The following is a 14,924-nucleotide window of genomic DNA, read 5'->3' on the forward strand; positions in this document are numbered from 1 at the left end:
CGCCCATCAGTTCTCTGAGGGAGTAAAAATCTGCTTTTCTGAAGTCCAGGATCCGTATTCTGCTGCTCTCCTTTCTTCCTTGTGTCAGGATCCTGAACTCGACCATCTCATGGTCGCTGCCAAACAGGTTCCCATGCAATTTTGCTTACCCTACTAATTCTTCCCTGTTTCTGAGCTGCAGGTCAAGAAGAGCTTCAGAACACCAAAGCTGAAGAGCCTGAAGGCTATGACCATGGCGGAGTCGAAGCCCTATGTGCCGGCCACCACTGTCGTGTGGAAGAGGCAGGGGACCGGTGCCATGACAATCTCGCCAAGGATCAGTGCTGGCGGTCTGGTGACAGGGAATGGTGCCATGGGTCCGGTGTTGGTGATTGGCTGCTGGGCTCAGGCGCTGCTTGTCAGTGCCGGTCCTGCAAGGATGCTGTGGACTGATGCCAATCCGTCCTTGGTGTCGTAAAGATACATCACCATGCCCCCGGTGCCAGGAGTGTTCCTGCTGGATTTGATGCCAAGGAATGATGTCACAGCAACAGGGATCGGGAACATTGCCAGGCACAGTGCGAGTCCGGGGACTAGGAGCACCACATCCTGGTGAGTTTTCCTCTGAACCGTTCCAGTCTTTATGGTAGCAGAGGCTTGTCCCCAATAACCGGGGGCTGAGCTGCAGTCATCTCTATGAAATCTCTTGAGGCTTCAAAAGTGTCCAGGGTGGAGGATGGCTCCAACACCTGCACCTGGCACTGTGCCTTATGGGGTGCCGGAGTCGATGGCACTGGCTTTTGCTGTCTGGGAGCTGGGTCCTTCCTTGGGTGCAGCAAAGCATCCCCTGACAGTCCTGCAGCTCTCTGAAGAGAGCAGCCTCTCTCAGTCCTTTTACATCACTTGTGGGGCACCAGGGAAGTAGAGTGGTGCCGGTCCACTGCTCCCTGTTGCAATGCCGGGGATTGCCGGTGCCGAGGGTCTCTCGTACTAGAGTCCTTCCTTGGCCCTGAGTCGCAAACGGATTCCAAAGAGCTCTGCACCGATGGGCTTGGGCCCGAGCCTTGGTGTCCTGAAGCCGTTGGACAAAGTGCGGCGTCCATGAGCAGCTGCTTCAAACAGAAATCCCGCTCCTAGGTTTAAAAGCCCTGCAGATTTTGCAGCGCTTGGTCTGATGCGCCTTCCCCAGACACCTCAGGCAAGAGTGGTGGGGGGTCACTATTTGGCATGGGCTTGTGGCATGTGCTGCAAGACTTAAAGCCTTGGGTTAGCAGCATGCTCCAGAGCCCAAGGAGGGGTGAGGGAATAGGGAAAGATCCCGCTCACAAACACCTATATTAATTATAACTATAACCATACTAATAACTAACTACAAAACAAGAAAACAACAAGAACTAGAGTAGGTAACTACATTAAGGGAGCACTTGCAAAGCAAGTGAGTCACAGTTCCAATGGCCTCCACTGATGGTAAGAAAGAATTTAAGGGGTGTCAGGTTAGCAGGGTCGTATATTGAGCACCCTGCTGATCCAACGGGAGCTGCTAAGGGAAAAAGTTTCTGACAATCATGCACGCAGCGCGTGCACACCTGATTGGAATCGACGTGAACAAGCACTCAAAGTAGAAATATTTTTACATCACTGTAATCAAAAACGGTCACTTCCTTCTGTGATTTCCTTAAATTTTTCAGAAGAAAGGACTCATCTATCCAGGCTGCTAGATAAGTTTTATTTTAACAGTACCTTTTTTTCCTGAGATCCTATGAAACCCTGGTGATATCTAGGAAAGCAGAATACTTTCCCCTAAATATGAGATATTACCATTACTATTTCATATCTACTGCATTATTTTCTGTATCTGTTATTGAAGTAAAGATTATCACTAGGGCACAACATACAGCTCAGTTAGAAACAACAATCAATATAGAAGACCTAGACAGTATGAGAAAGGCTTTAGCAATTTACAATGGTGGCTCAAATTTCTTCCCTAGCATAGTTTCCAATAATAGTGAAAGCTTAATGCAAAAATCCATGCCATCTAAATCTACAGGCAGACCTATTATTCTGATGTTACAGGATTTAATTTGGTTTTCAAATATCTCTAGTTTCCTGTGATGTAGACATTATCTCTTACCGATATACCTACCAGAGATTTAGAGCCGTCAAATGCACTTTCTAAGTGATTAGTTTTATCATCTAACGCTTAACTAGCTGTTTGTTCCAAGCCCTGCTTCTAGCTAACAATATTATATGGCTAAACTGTTTTTAAAACTATTTTGTCAAATCTTGTGAAGTACTTGGATCATATATCTCTTTTCTTTAGAAAAACAGTATAAATTAAATCTATCATTTCAAACGGAAAAATACTATAAATATTAATAAAAGTACAATCTTAACAGTGTAATCAATGACTTTGGATGCCGGGGTCACAGAGAAGTGAAGTGACTCATGCATGGTCACACAGAGGTCAGTCATTGAGAGCCAAGAACACAAGTCAGGTCCCAGTCCAGTGCCCAATCTACTAGAGCCCCCCTGTCTTTGATGGGGAAAAGAAACAGTTTTGTTCTTGTATAATAGTTTGGTTAATAAATTTATATCTACAGTTAACCACCTAAAATTTTTGCCCAGTGGAGATCACTATTATTCATTCCACCAGTAAAACTAGCTAAATTAAAAATAAAGTTGACTGGCTATGAAGTTTATGGAGCATTTCTTAGAAAATAAGATCTCTAATACCTGCTTTAACAAATATGTCAACACTACAAATTTCCTTTCATTTTGTCATTCAGCTCCACTAGTCGTAGGAACACTGGGAGTACTATCAGTTTCTCCATCTTAGACTGTTTTGAGTGCGACAATAGAGTGATCAGGTCTGGGCATTTGATGAAGTGGGTTCTAGCCCACAAAAGCTTATGCCCAAATGAATTTGTTAGTCTCTAAGGAGACACAAGGACTCCTTGTTTTTACAAAAAATAAAGTTCCAGTCATCAAGACAACAGATTACTAATCAAGTACATTTCTGTAATATAGCAATAATATGGTAGAGATCTTTTTCAAATTTGATTTGAGTGTTGTGATTTCCAATGTAATATATACATATATTGGCTCGATAATATATTGCCTTTATCTAGATCTCTTATCGATTAGTAATTCAGATCACAAAATGCACAGAAAATGCAAATATACAATTTTCCTCTGCTTTACATACCAGGAAAAATCTACAGGAATACCTTCTTCTTAGAGGTACTGATTATTTTAAGTACGGGGAAGATACTCTAAAAATATTTTAGATTTCTCCCTTCAGTGCACACCAATTCCCCCGAAATATATCTTTCCTCAGACTGCTTGATTTTTCTGTACTATTTATTCTGATACAATATGGCAGGTGATCTAATTACTGCCACATAGTATCTCAACTCTTATCACCCTTAAGAGACACCTTAAATAAAATGTTCCCTTTAAACTGTTTTTCCAGTTTTAATATACAATATCAATACTGAATGCTTTCCTACAACACTCAAAGGCTCATTTCCTGTAACACTAGTAATTATGGGAAAAAATATGAAAAATAAGACAATACTGTGAAAGTAGCAATCTTAATTCTTGCCACATAAATATGAAATCTACAGTATTTCATTGTTTAAGTGAAAGGACTTCTAATGCAAGCTATACAATTCTATAATTTACTCTAGGGAAATGAAAATGGAAAAAATTGTTTTATTATTTGTGGCTCAGTATAAGCTGCAGTAAATATTTCAGTAGACAGAGGAAATACCCTTTAAACTCATTATCTACACCATAAGTACCAAGGCAGACACAGGAAGCTCTAGCAGCAGTCTAACTCGCGTCACAGTATTTGCAGAAATCCTAGGGGATCCAGATACAGCAATAAAATTTAAAATGATTCCCAGATGAAGAATGAACTTGTAACCTTTTCAGTGTCTAATTGCCACCATGACTCTTTTTGATGTAAGTTTATAAATTGAACAGAAATCAGTAGACTGAATCTGAAATACATTTACTACTTGTTTCCCCAGCATTTCTTTCACCACCACCACCTTTTACCGAGTGGAAATCCGACAGATACTTTCCTTTGCTGGTTGAGATCAAAACAGTTTTCCCAGTACCCATAACCTACTATAATGTTGCTAAAAGAAACCTAATACATAGCACCACTCCTCCTGCTGACAGGAAAGGGAAAAAACAACATTCATGTAGCTAACAGAAATCTGACTTTGTACCAAATCCTTTCAAACACTGAACTATATTCTCCTTCACCGGGAGCTAATCCACCTTGATAAATGCACTCTTCAAGCTCCTCAACTTCAGAATCTGCTTCCTTGCATTGTTCTCTTGTACAATCGTTTGTATCAAACACTATCCCAGTGCAACATGAGCAGGGACACACATTTCCACAGTACTTTATTTTAAGAACACAGAGAAAGTTCAATGGAGTCTACTCTAAGACTCAGCTGTGTAGCTGAAGAAAAGTACAAATTTATACTTTTCCTGGGATTTTCTTATGCTCGCTACCACATACAAAATGCCAAAGACATGTGTGAATCAAGAATTTGTGCATAAACGTGGCTTTGGGTGTGTGTGAAACCTAAAATGTGTAGATGAATCTGTGTGCATTTGCTGCTGAATGATTTTCTAGCTTCTCTTAAGGTTTTATTTTCTTCCTTCTGGCATTGGTATTTCCTCTTACTTAAAGATTTCCACCTAAAACATGCCATTGATGTTAAATTCTTTGTTTTGGTTAATATTACATATGGTCCTTACTGTTTAATGACCAGGTATTACCTCTTGAAACATATAAATATTTAAAAGAACATAGTACATACGTTGAGGTAGACTTAATCCAATGCAACAGTTACAAACAATGTTACTAAGGTCTTGTCTACACTACAAATGCTTTGCTGTATAGCTGTACAAGCAGAGTCCCCTACTATGGATGCAGCTGATGCCAACAGAAGTTTTTTTTGATGGCATATCACCACCACTTCCCTGAATGACATTAGCTTTGCCAACAAAAGCACTCTTATTAAAATACCTGTCTACAATGGATTTTTTTTTTTTTGGCCAGCATGCTTATGTTGGCTAGGGGGCGTGGTTTCTTGCCATCCGGGACCTACATAGCTATGCCAACAAAACTGTAAATGTGGCCTAACTGAAAACTCTATTACCTCTCCTCCTTTTCTTCTCATACATCCGGAATATATAAACAGCTCGCTATTTGTTCCACAAACACAAATCTAAAATCTGAATGTTCTCTGGCAAACACTTGTCAGTGCCATAATCCATTACTGTAACTTTCTTTTCTGGCATCCCAGTGCCTACACTGCCTACCTTGAGCATATGCAAAATGAAGAGGCTAGAATTATCTTCCTTGCTTATCATATCAAATCATGCTCTTTTTTCTAGTGGCTCCCTACTGTCCACTGCATGAAGCTTAAAATTCTTTATTTTGCCTTCATGGTCCTAACTCCTGTCTATATCTATGATCTAGCCTGTTTTCACACCCTCCATCCCCTCCACTCAATTATCAATGCACAGTTTTGGCTCCTCTCATTCCTGTCCTCATGCCTTAATCACACCACCTGCTAATTGTGGAATGTTCTCCTGATCCCTACTTCCCAAACTACCACTTTCCCAGCTTTTTCAATTCCCTTCAAAAAAGATTAACCTCTTCTGCAATATCCATGTTAACCAAATCAAACATTAAAGAAAAACTCTCCTCAGCGTTCTTCCTTCAAATATTTTGTATTTCTAAAATAGTGTGGGATTTTCAGGGTAGGCCTGCCTTCATTTTGTGTCCTGTACAGTGTAAGATATTGTCAGTGCTTAACAAATGAATGGTCATGAGTAGAACTTGATTAAGCAATATTATTTTATAGCTTTAATAAATCTCTTGATTTTACACCCACAATTTAACAGGTTCAACCTACTGGTTTTGGTAACTTACCAGCAACTGCCTCAAAATTCCTACGAGGCTGCACCTACTGCCACTGTACTTTGGGGGAGCTTCAGTTAAGAATCTCTAAGAGCTGTCACCTTCAATAGCCCTAATATTGTGAAACAATGCCTTTTTACCCAAACCTGGTAAGTGCAGGTCTACAATAACTCAGTGAATTATCAGCATGACATGTTAATGGAAAAAACTGAAAGCATGTTTCAATTTGTACAGTCTGTAGTTAAAGATTTCAATAATAATAGAAACAGTCAAATAACAATAGAAAGAAACTAGTTTGTCCAGGAAAGGAAGTACAGATGAAGCACAAGGGAATTAAGTACCCAAAACTCGATTTCCTATATAAATCTCTATTGGTTTAATTCTTTAAGAAGAATAATGACATAAGAGGGTTGATTACATGGGATCATTAAGTGGGAAAAACTGAGAACTTTTCTAGAGGATAATGATACAATAATCAAATTACACTCACTCCAACCAATCAACAATTCTTTGCAAAATTACAATAATGGAGAAATGCAATTACTCTCCTTACAGTGAGGTTTTTAAGATGGAGGGAAGTACATGTAAGGGACAGAGGTTTAGAGCCAACAAAAAACCACAAAACTTTCCTAAATTATTCAGTATCACCCATAAGAGGAGATTCATCATCATCACTCCCATGACCGCATTGTCATTGGGGCACCATCATTGATGATCAACCAATTGTCTCCACCCCTAATGATTGTGTGTCAGTGATTGAGTCTCTGTGAAGTCCATTCCTGTCCACTCTTATGTTGTCAATCCATCTTTTCTTCTGTCTACCTCTTCTTCTCTTCCCCTGTACTGTCCCTGGAGGATGATCTTGGATAGGCCAGATGATCTTGTTACATGGTCCTATCACTTCAGCTTGTGCTTCTTCGTGGTCATAAGGAGGTCTTCATATGACCCAGCACATTGGGTGATGATGTTGAGGATCTCTTCACTAGTGACGTGATCGAAGTAGGAGATGCCCAGAATTTTACGGAAGTATCTCTTCTCTACTACCTGTATTTTCCATTCAAGTTCTGCAGTAAGGGTCCACGTCTCGCATGCATAGAGAAAAATGGAGATGACCAATGCGTGCAGCAGTTTCAGTTTGGATTCCAGGGAGATGTTCTTATTCCTCCAAATTGGCTTTAGCTTTACCACACTGTTGTTTGTGAAAGAAATCTTGCCCGAATTTCTGCCTTGGATCCTTCATCAGTGATGATTAACCCCAAATACTTGAACTGTTTCATTGTCTCCTGCTCTTGTCCACTGACAGTGATACACGAGCTGATCCCATCACGTTTGTTTGTCATCAGCTTGGTTTTCTCTGCACTGATTTCCCTGCCATATTTCACAGAGGTTTCATCCAATCGTTTCACAAGGTTGGCAGTTCATCTTTGCTGCCTGCCAGGCCATCAATGTCCTCAGCGAAGCGAAGATTTGAGATTGTTCGCCCCCCAGTGCTGAATGTGCATATGCGATCTTCTAGGGCATCAGTTATTAAACGCTCCAAGTAGATGCTGAATAGTGAGGGCAAAAGAAGGCAGCCTTGCTGGATTCCAACAGTGGTGCGAAACCACTCTCCTATTGTGCCATTGACGAGAACTGCCTGCTGGCCTTAGCTTATGACCAACACTGTACTTCTTCATGGTTGCCCAGAAAGCTTCATGCCATACTCTGTCAAAAGCCATCTTGAAGTCAACAAAGACGTGATAGGTGTTCTGCTGGTGTTGTAAGTACTTCTCACATAGAACACGAAGGTTGAAAATCTATTCTGTGGTACTTCTTCCAGCACAAAAGCCAGTCTGTTCTTCAGCAATGATATTCTCTCCTTGTGGCTTCAATCTGTTCAATATGACTTTCAACATCACTTTGCTGGGATGGCTAATTAAGTTTATTGTCCAGTAATTTTGACACAATTGCAGGTTGCCTTTCTTTGGCAGAGTGATGATTAGTGACTGTGTCCACGTGGAGGGCCACTCACTGATGGGCCATATCTTGTTGCAGTTCTTGGTGAGTACATCTATTACTATTTCTCCTCCGAATTTCATCAGATCAGCTGGGATGTTGTCAATACTTGTAGCCTTTCCATTCTTGAGTGATTTCACAGCTGTCTCCACTTCTTCAAATAGTATTGGAAAGTCATCCTCCCCTGTTCAATCTGAGCTGTCTACAACACTAGGATCTTTATTTCTCTGGTGGTTGCACAGATCAGAGCAGTAGTTTGTCCACCTATTGATGATGTCCCTTTCTTCTGTAAGACTGTTCCCTTCTTTGTTTTGAATTGCATTAGCTTTGGTCCATCTTTCCTCTATCAAATCTTTTACAATCTGGAAGGCTCATTTGCTATTTTTATTATTGATACTCTTCAATTTTACAGCATTGTTTTTCAATCCATATCTCCTTGGCCACTTTCATTCCTTTCTTAATCTTTCTGCCAATCGCTCTGTATTTATCAGCTCCCTCAGTGTTGTTTTTGTCTGTCAAGTTCTATTCTAATATCACACATTTGTAATATTTCATTTGTGACCAAAGGTTTTGTCTTCTTACAATGTTTCCCAAGGATGTCCATTGCTGCCTCATTCATTACAGCATTGAAATTGTTGGTCATTGTTTCTACGTCTTCCTCTAGAGCAAGCAAGGGGGCAAATTTTCCACTGATCATTGCTTGGAATGACTCTGCAATGTTTCGGTCTCAGAATCATTCTAAGTCAAACTTGGTTCTGGCTAACTTTAGCCTGATGATTTTCCTTAGCCGCAGCCAAAAATTTAGCATCACAAGGTCGTGATCACTTCCAACATCAGCACCGGAGAATCTTCTTGTTTTAGCTCTGTTAATCCCAGAATGAAATCGGTTTTGCACCATGATGTAGTCCATCTGGCTGTGATGTAGACCATTAAATGTGTGCCATGTTGATCATCTAGATGCTTTATGTTCTCCTAATATGTTTGCAAGAACCAGATTGTTATAGCTGGCTAACTTCAAAAGTCTCAATCCTCTCTCATTGGTTACCTCATTACAGAAAGGGCCACAATAATTTCGCCAATATGCCTGTGCGTCAGTACCCATTTTAGCATTCCAATCTCCTTGTACAATCAGGATATGTTTCTTGCGTACCTTATCGATGATGTCTTGGAGCTCACTGTAAAAATTTTCAATTTGCTCATCATCATAGTCTGTTGTAGAGGCGTAGACTTGTACCACTGTGATATTAAATGGTACTGCCTTTAGACAGATGGAAATAAGCCTGCTGGACATTGGGCGGCATCCTAATACTGAATTCTTGATATCTTTATGCACAAGAAATCCTACACCTTTCCCCTGTGGGTCCAGGGACAGAATAGGCCCATTGCTCCTCCTGAATGTCAGAAGAGACAACTAAAAGGGGGCTGCCTGGAGAGGGATGGGCTCCGCCAGGTTAGAAATTTGCCCAAGACACACTGTATGACAAGCATGTCAACAATGTCCATACTGGATTGATCGCAGCCTGGGTTAATAATGACTGTGCCATCTGTCTCCCACCAAAGCAGATGCGAAAAGTATACTACTGGTGTGACCCCAACAAAGAGGATCTGTGGAAGAAATAACATCGCCATAGACACATAGAATGTAAGGACACATAGAAATAGGGAGATAGAAAGAACTCACGTATGAAATGGAACAATACACCTGATACCTCCTAGGAATCTCTGAGGTCATATGGAAGAACTTTAGAGAGGTATTAACAGAAGAAGGCCATGTATTCTATTACAGTGGAGGGGACAAACATGCAAAAGGCATAGGATTTCTTGTGCATAAGAGGAGGTTACTTACTTGTAACGAGCTCCTTTGAGATGCGTGGTCCCTATTTGGATTCCAAACGTAGGTGTGCATGTGTGCCATGTGATAGAGCCGGAAGGCTTTCGTAGCAGTGCTCGCTGACCTGCATGAACACTGTGTATACCCCTCATGCTTGCAGCCAAGGCTATAATAAGCCATGCGGGTAGACACCACTCCAGTATCCCTCTTACCACTGAAGTCCAGTCCACAGCAGAGGTGATGGGAGGTGAATGTCAGAATCCAACTGGAACCTCCAGTTACAGGTAAGTAAACAACTCTTCTTCTTCAAGTGATAGACCCTATATGGATTCCAAACACGGGTGTGAGTAATGAGCAGGTGAGTGCGAGGACTTGTGAGGGAGCACTGTCTGGAGTACAGCGTGGCTCACAGCTGCGATCACTGCTGTCACCAGTGCAATGGTGTAATGAACTGTGAAGGTCGGAATGGAACGCCATGTGACGGCATGAGAGATATCCTGCCATGGTACATGTATGAGGCATGCAAATGTGACCATAAGTACTCGTATAGTGCACACTGTGATACCAGCAGAGGTGTAACATTCATGGATGCTGTGATGGGATCTCCAGGGTACAACCTGGAACTGTGGGACTGCTGTGCCCCCTTAAGTCTCCAACCTGGGCTGGCTGTCTCAGTGCTATGACAACGACAAACACCAAAACCCCTCCAGGTGCTGTGATAACTCAGCCATCAGTATGTGGAGACTCATACTCAGCGAAATTGCATGAATGCTCTCTAAGTCACTCATGAATCACTTACAGACAGGCACCAGCCAATCACCACAGCCTCCAGCCTTGCACCCCAGAAATATACACTGTCTTACACTGCTCACGACTCCCTTGCACAGAGCAAGCGCTTAATTAGTTCACCACTTCGTCAAAGGAAAGTGGACATGAACCAGGATTTGTAATCTGACCTGAGATTCCCAAAGCACTTCAACCAAAAACACACTGTTTTAGGTAAAATATAAAACAGATTTATTAACTACAGAAAGACAGATTTTAAGTGATTATAAGTAGCAGGCATAGAGATCAAAGTTGGTTACAAAAGAAATAAAAATGAATTCACAGTCTAAAATCTACAAACTAAGCAGGATTTGAATCAAGCAGTCTCTCATCCTAATACATGTTACAGGCAGCTCACAGTTCTCAATACACAGGCGGAATTCCCTTTCCCAGACCGGGGACCAATCTCCACAGTTCAATATCTTTGTCTTCCAGACAATCTTCTAGGTGTAGAGATGGTGGAGGAGAGAGGTCAAGTGATGAAGTCACTGTCCCTTTTTTATGCTTTCTTCCAGTTGCTAGAAAGGTCCTTGCTGTGACTTGGGGATCAGGCAGAACCCCACTGCGTACATACCCTCTCTAAAAAGTCTCTGGGAGAATGGATTCTTCTTGATGGGCCAGCGATGCCTGCCTAGTCAGTGATAGTTGCTCCTTTGTTGCCACTGAAAGCCTGGCTGTGGGTGTTTCCCAAACTCAACATATTTCAGTTACACACACTTAGCAAAACTTCATAACTTTGGATACAATGATATTATGTACAATTCGACAGGATATTAATATTGAATAGATTAAGACTTCTTAAATCTGAAGAGAGCCGACTTCCATGAAATAGAAGAAGCGTACTGTGTAGCTCAAAAGCTTGGAACTTTCACCAACAGAAGTTGGTCCAATAAAAGATATTACCTCACTCACCCTCCTACTTTATGATAATTTAAGACAGAGTTCAATGAATATACATTTTGAGGGACACTTCTGTCACAGAAAGTTGTGCTTATTACTCTGGATTTCCTAAAGCACTATACTGAATCTGTGTGCTTGGTTTTGTGTATATATATATTTAGTTTCAGCTTCAGTATTTCTCTCCTTCTAGACAATTTAAAGTGTACTTGTGTCTATTTCCAGTCTTAATTATGTCAGCACTTACGAACAAAGTCAGCTCCCAGACTGCTGCACTGGGCAGCACAGAATGGCGAGGAGGTGACCAGCCCTTTGTGGAGGAAGAAGTGGTTCGGGACTATTTAGAAAAGCTGGACGAGCACAAGTCCATGGGGCTGGATGCGCTGCTTTTGACACGGTCTCCCACAGGGCTCTTGCCAGCAAGTTAAAGAAGTATGGGCTGGATGAATGGACTATAAGGTCGATAGAAAAGCTGGCTAGATTGTCGGGCTCAACGGGTAGTGATAAATGGCTCCATGTCTAGTTGGCAGCTGGTATCAAGTGGAGTGCCCCAAGGGTCGGTCCTGGGCCAGTTTTGTTCAATATCTTCATAAACGTTCTGGAGGATGGTGTGGATTGCACCCTCAGCAAGTTTGCAGATGACACTAAACTGGGAGGAGAGGTAGATATGCTGGAGGTTAGGGATAGGATACAGAGAGACCTAGACAAATTAGAGGATTGGGCCAAAAGAAATCTGATGAGGTTCAACAAGGATAAGTGCAGAGTCCTGCACTTAGGACGGAAAAATCCCATGCACCGCTACAGATTAGGGACTAAATGGCTCGGCAGCAGTTCTGCAGAAAAGGACCTAGGGGTTACAGTGGACAAGAAGCTGGATATGAGTCAACAGTGTGCCCTTGTTGCCAAGAAGGCCAATGGCATTTTGGGATGTATAAGTAGGGGCATTGCCAGCAGATCGAGGGACGTGATTGTTCCCCTCTATTCAACATTGGTGAGGCCTCATCTAGAGTACTGTGTCCAGTTTTGGGCCCCACACTACAAGAAGGATGTGGAAAAATTGGAAAGAGTCCAGCGGAGGGCAACAAAAATGACTAGGGGACTGGAACACATGACTTCTGAGGAGAGGCTGAGGAAACTGGGATTGTTTAGTCTGCGGAAGAGAAGAATGAGGGGAGATATGATAGCTGTTTTCAATACCTGAAAGGGGGTTCCAAAGAGGATGGATCTACACTGTTCTTAGTGGTAGCAGATGACAGAACAAGGAGTAATGGTCTCAAGTTGAAATGGGGGAGGTTTAGGTTGGATATTAGGAAAAACTTTTTCACTAGGAGGGTGGTGAAACACTGGAATGGGTTACCTAGGGCGGTGGTGGAATCTCCTTCCTTAGAAGTTTTTAAGCTCAGGCTTGACAAAGCCCTGGCTGGGATGATTTAGCTGGGGATTGGTCCTGCTTTGCACAGGGGGTTGGACTAGATGACCTCCTGAGGACCCTTCCAACCCTGATATTCTATGATTCTAATGGGATAAAAAATCTTAGCACCTGCAAACAGTAAAATGAATTGTAAATTTATTGATTTCCTAAAGGGAAAAAAGTTTTTAGTCCAGATTCCAACCATGCAGAATTAGCTTTGTTTTGTTTTGTAAAGCAAAACACTGTTGCAGAGTCACTTTCCTTTCTTAGGAGGACAAACTAATAACGGTAATCTTATTAGAGACAAATGTTGTCTATAGAAAGGAATTGGCCCTTAAAACAGGATTATTGTTCTCCATTTATTATGAAACATGAAGAGCTCTAAAATTATGACATAGTTACTATTATAAGATTGGCTAATTCTACCATTAAAACATACTGAAATGCAATCTTTGCAAAACAACGTTGTGGTGTTTTTTTAAAATTATTTTTATAAAAGCAGCTGTCATTACTGTGCAACCCACTGTAAACAAATCAGTCATGCTCTATGACAAGATGCATCATATATGCACCAATCAGGTATTTGGGGGCATTTCTATATCCTGTAGTAGAACAAAGTTCCAGTTAAAAATTCATACCTGAGATCCCTTGCGAGGCACGGCAAGGACTAAGAGGTGCCAACATTTCACCTTTCTGTGCCCTCTAGAAAACTTACCTTATTTGTATACTTCTTTGCAAAGTTTACATAACTGAAACAGTGTCTTTAAATATCTGTCTCAATGTTATTTCTATTTAAAAAAAATAGCATTCAGGAGCAACCTTACACGTAAATGGTATGCACACAACAGAAGAGGAAATTAGGTGAATAAACTGATTTCAGTTTTATATTTTTCCAGTGGGTTACTCTAAAACAGTAACATCTTCACAGATTATGAAAAATACCTGTGACAGTGTCCTTTTCAGGTAAGACCTAGAAGGTAATTATAAAGGTAGGTCAACTTTCAGTCCTAATAACCTAGAGACTGTTCCCTTTAGGAAAGTTTACGGTGCCAAACTTGTAATATTGTCGTACTCATTTGATGAGTGCAACTGTCTTCAATGTGGTTGATATGTATGTATAAAAATTTAATTCCTCATTAGAGCATTTATGAAATCATTAACAATACAAAGAGTACAAAACGGCACGAGTATAATCATGTGATATTTCTAGAAAACCAACTCAGGTTTTGGTTTTATTGTAGAAAGAACAAAAATCTGAATCCCTTTTGAAATCAATGAACATGCAAGAACAAACCCCTGATGATATACGTATGTGGAGATCAGTTCTTTCTCTAAACTAAACATTCTACATACCTTGAACTATAAGATCTGCTTGAGCTTCAATTGTCTCATTCCCATTATCCACAATGCAGGCATATGTCCCAGCATCATCTTCTGTGATATCACTGATCTCCAGGCTCCCTCCCGCCAGTAACAGAAATCTTTCAGAGCTGTGCAAGACAGAACATATAGGTAATGTAGCAAACAAACTAATATGTATGGAGTACTGATGGAAGAAAATATGGAAGGTCTCCAAATGAAACTTCTAAATAAACTGAAAAAATAGCTGATTACATCACTTCTGAGGTTGGATTCTTTAATGGTATATTAACAAAGAGGAATGGTGTGTTTTTAACTAGACTGGTTATTTAAATAGATTTAAATTCAACAATATACATCCCACACAATATTAATGCATTTTTGCACTTTCAAACTTCAAATCTTATGAGTTAAATGCAACTCAAGTGATTTTAAAATACTGTAATTAAAATTCATGAAAGATGTAAGTATTCAATCACTGCCTTCAAAGAATAATTTTCCCAGCACTAAAACCACTCCAGCCATAGCTGGAAAGTGGTTAAGTCAAGTATATCAAAAGCCAAACTCAGCATCTATGCAACCTAAGAAATAAATGGTTGTAAATACTCTGCATAATTGCATTTTTGTAAAGAAGGCAGCCATTTGAGTTGTATAGAAGAGCTCCAAAATAAAACCTG

General features: G+C 40.8%; 1 protein-coding gene across 30 annotated transcripts in view; it reads right to left on the minus strand.

The window, feature by feature from the left end:
* The window catches only part of NEO1 (neogenin 1), a 499,518-nt gene that overhangs the window by 202,854 nt on the left and 281,740 nt on the right, over window positions 1-14,924 (minus strand). For all 30 annotated transcript variants that reach the window (XM_043493234.1, XM_043493238.1, XM_043493237.1 and 27 more), the window contains exon 5: window positions 14,242-14,378. In XM_043493234.1, coding sequence (XP_043349169.1) covers window positions 14,242-14,378 — 137 coding nt within the window. The remainder of the gene's footprint in view (window positions 1-14,241; window positions 14,379-14,924) is intronic.

This window comes from Dermochelys coriacea, chromosome 10, assembly GCF_009764565.3.
Source record: "Dermochelys coriacea isolate rDerCor1 chromosome 10, rDerCor1.pri.v4, whole genome shotgun sequence".
Taxonomy (NCBI): Eukaryota; Metazoa; Chordata; order Testudines; family Dermochelyidae; genus Dermochelys; species Dermochelys coriacea.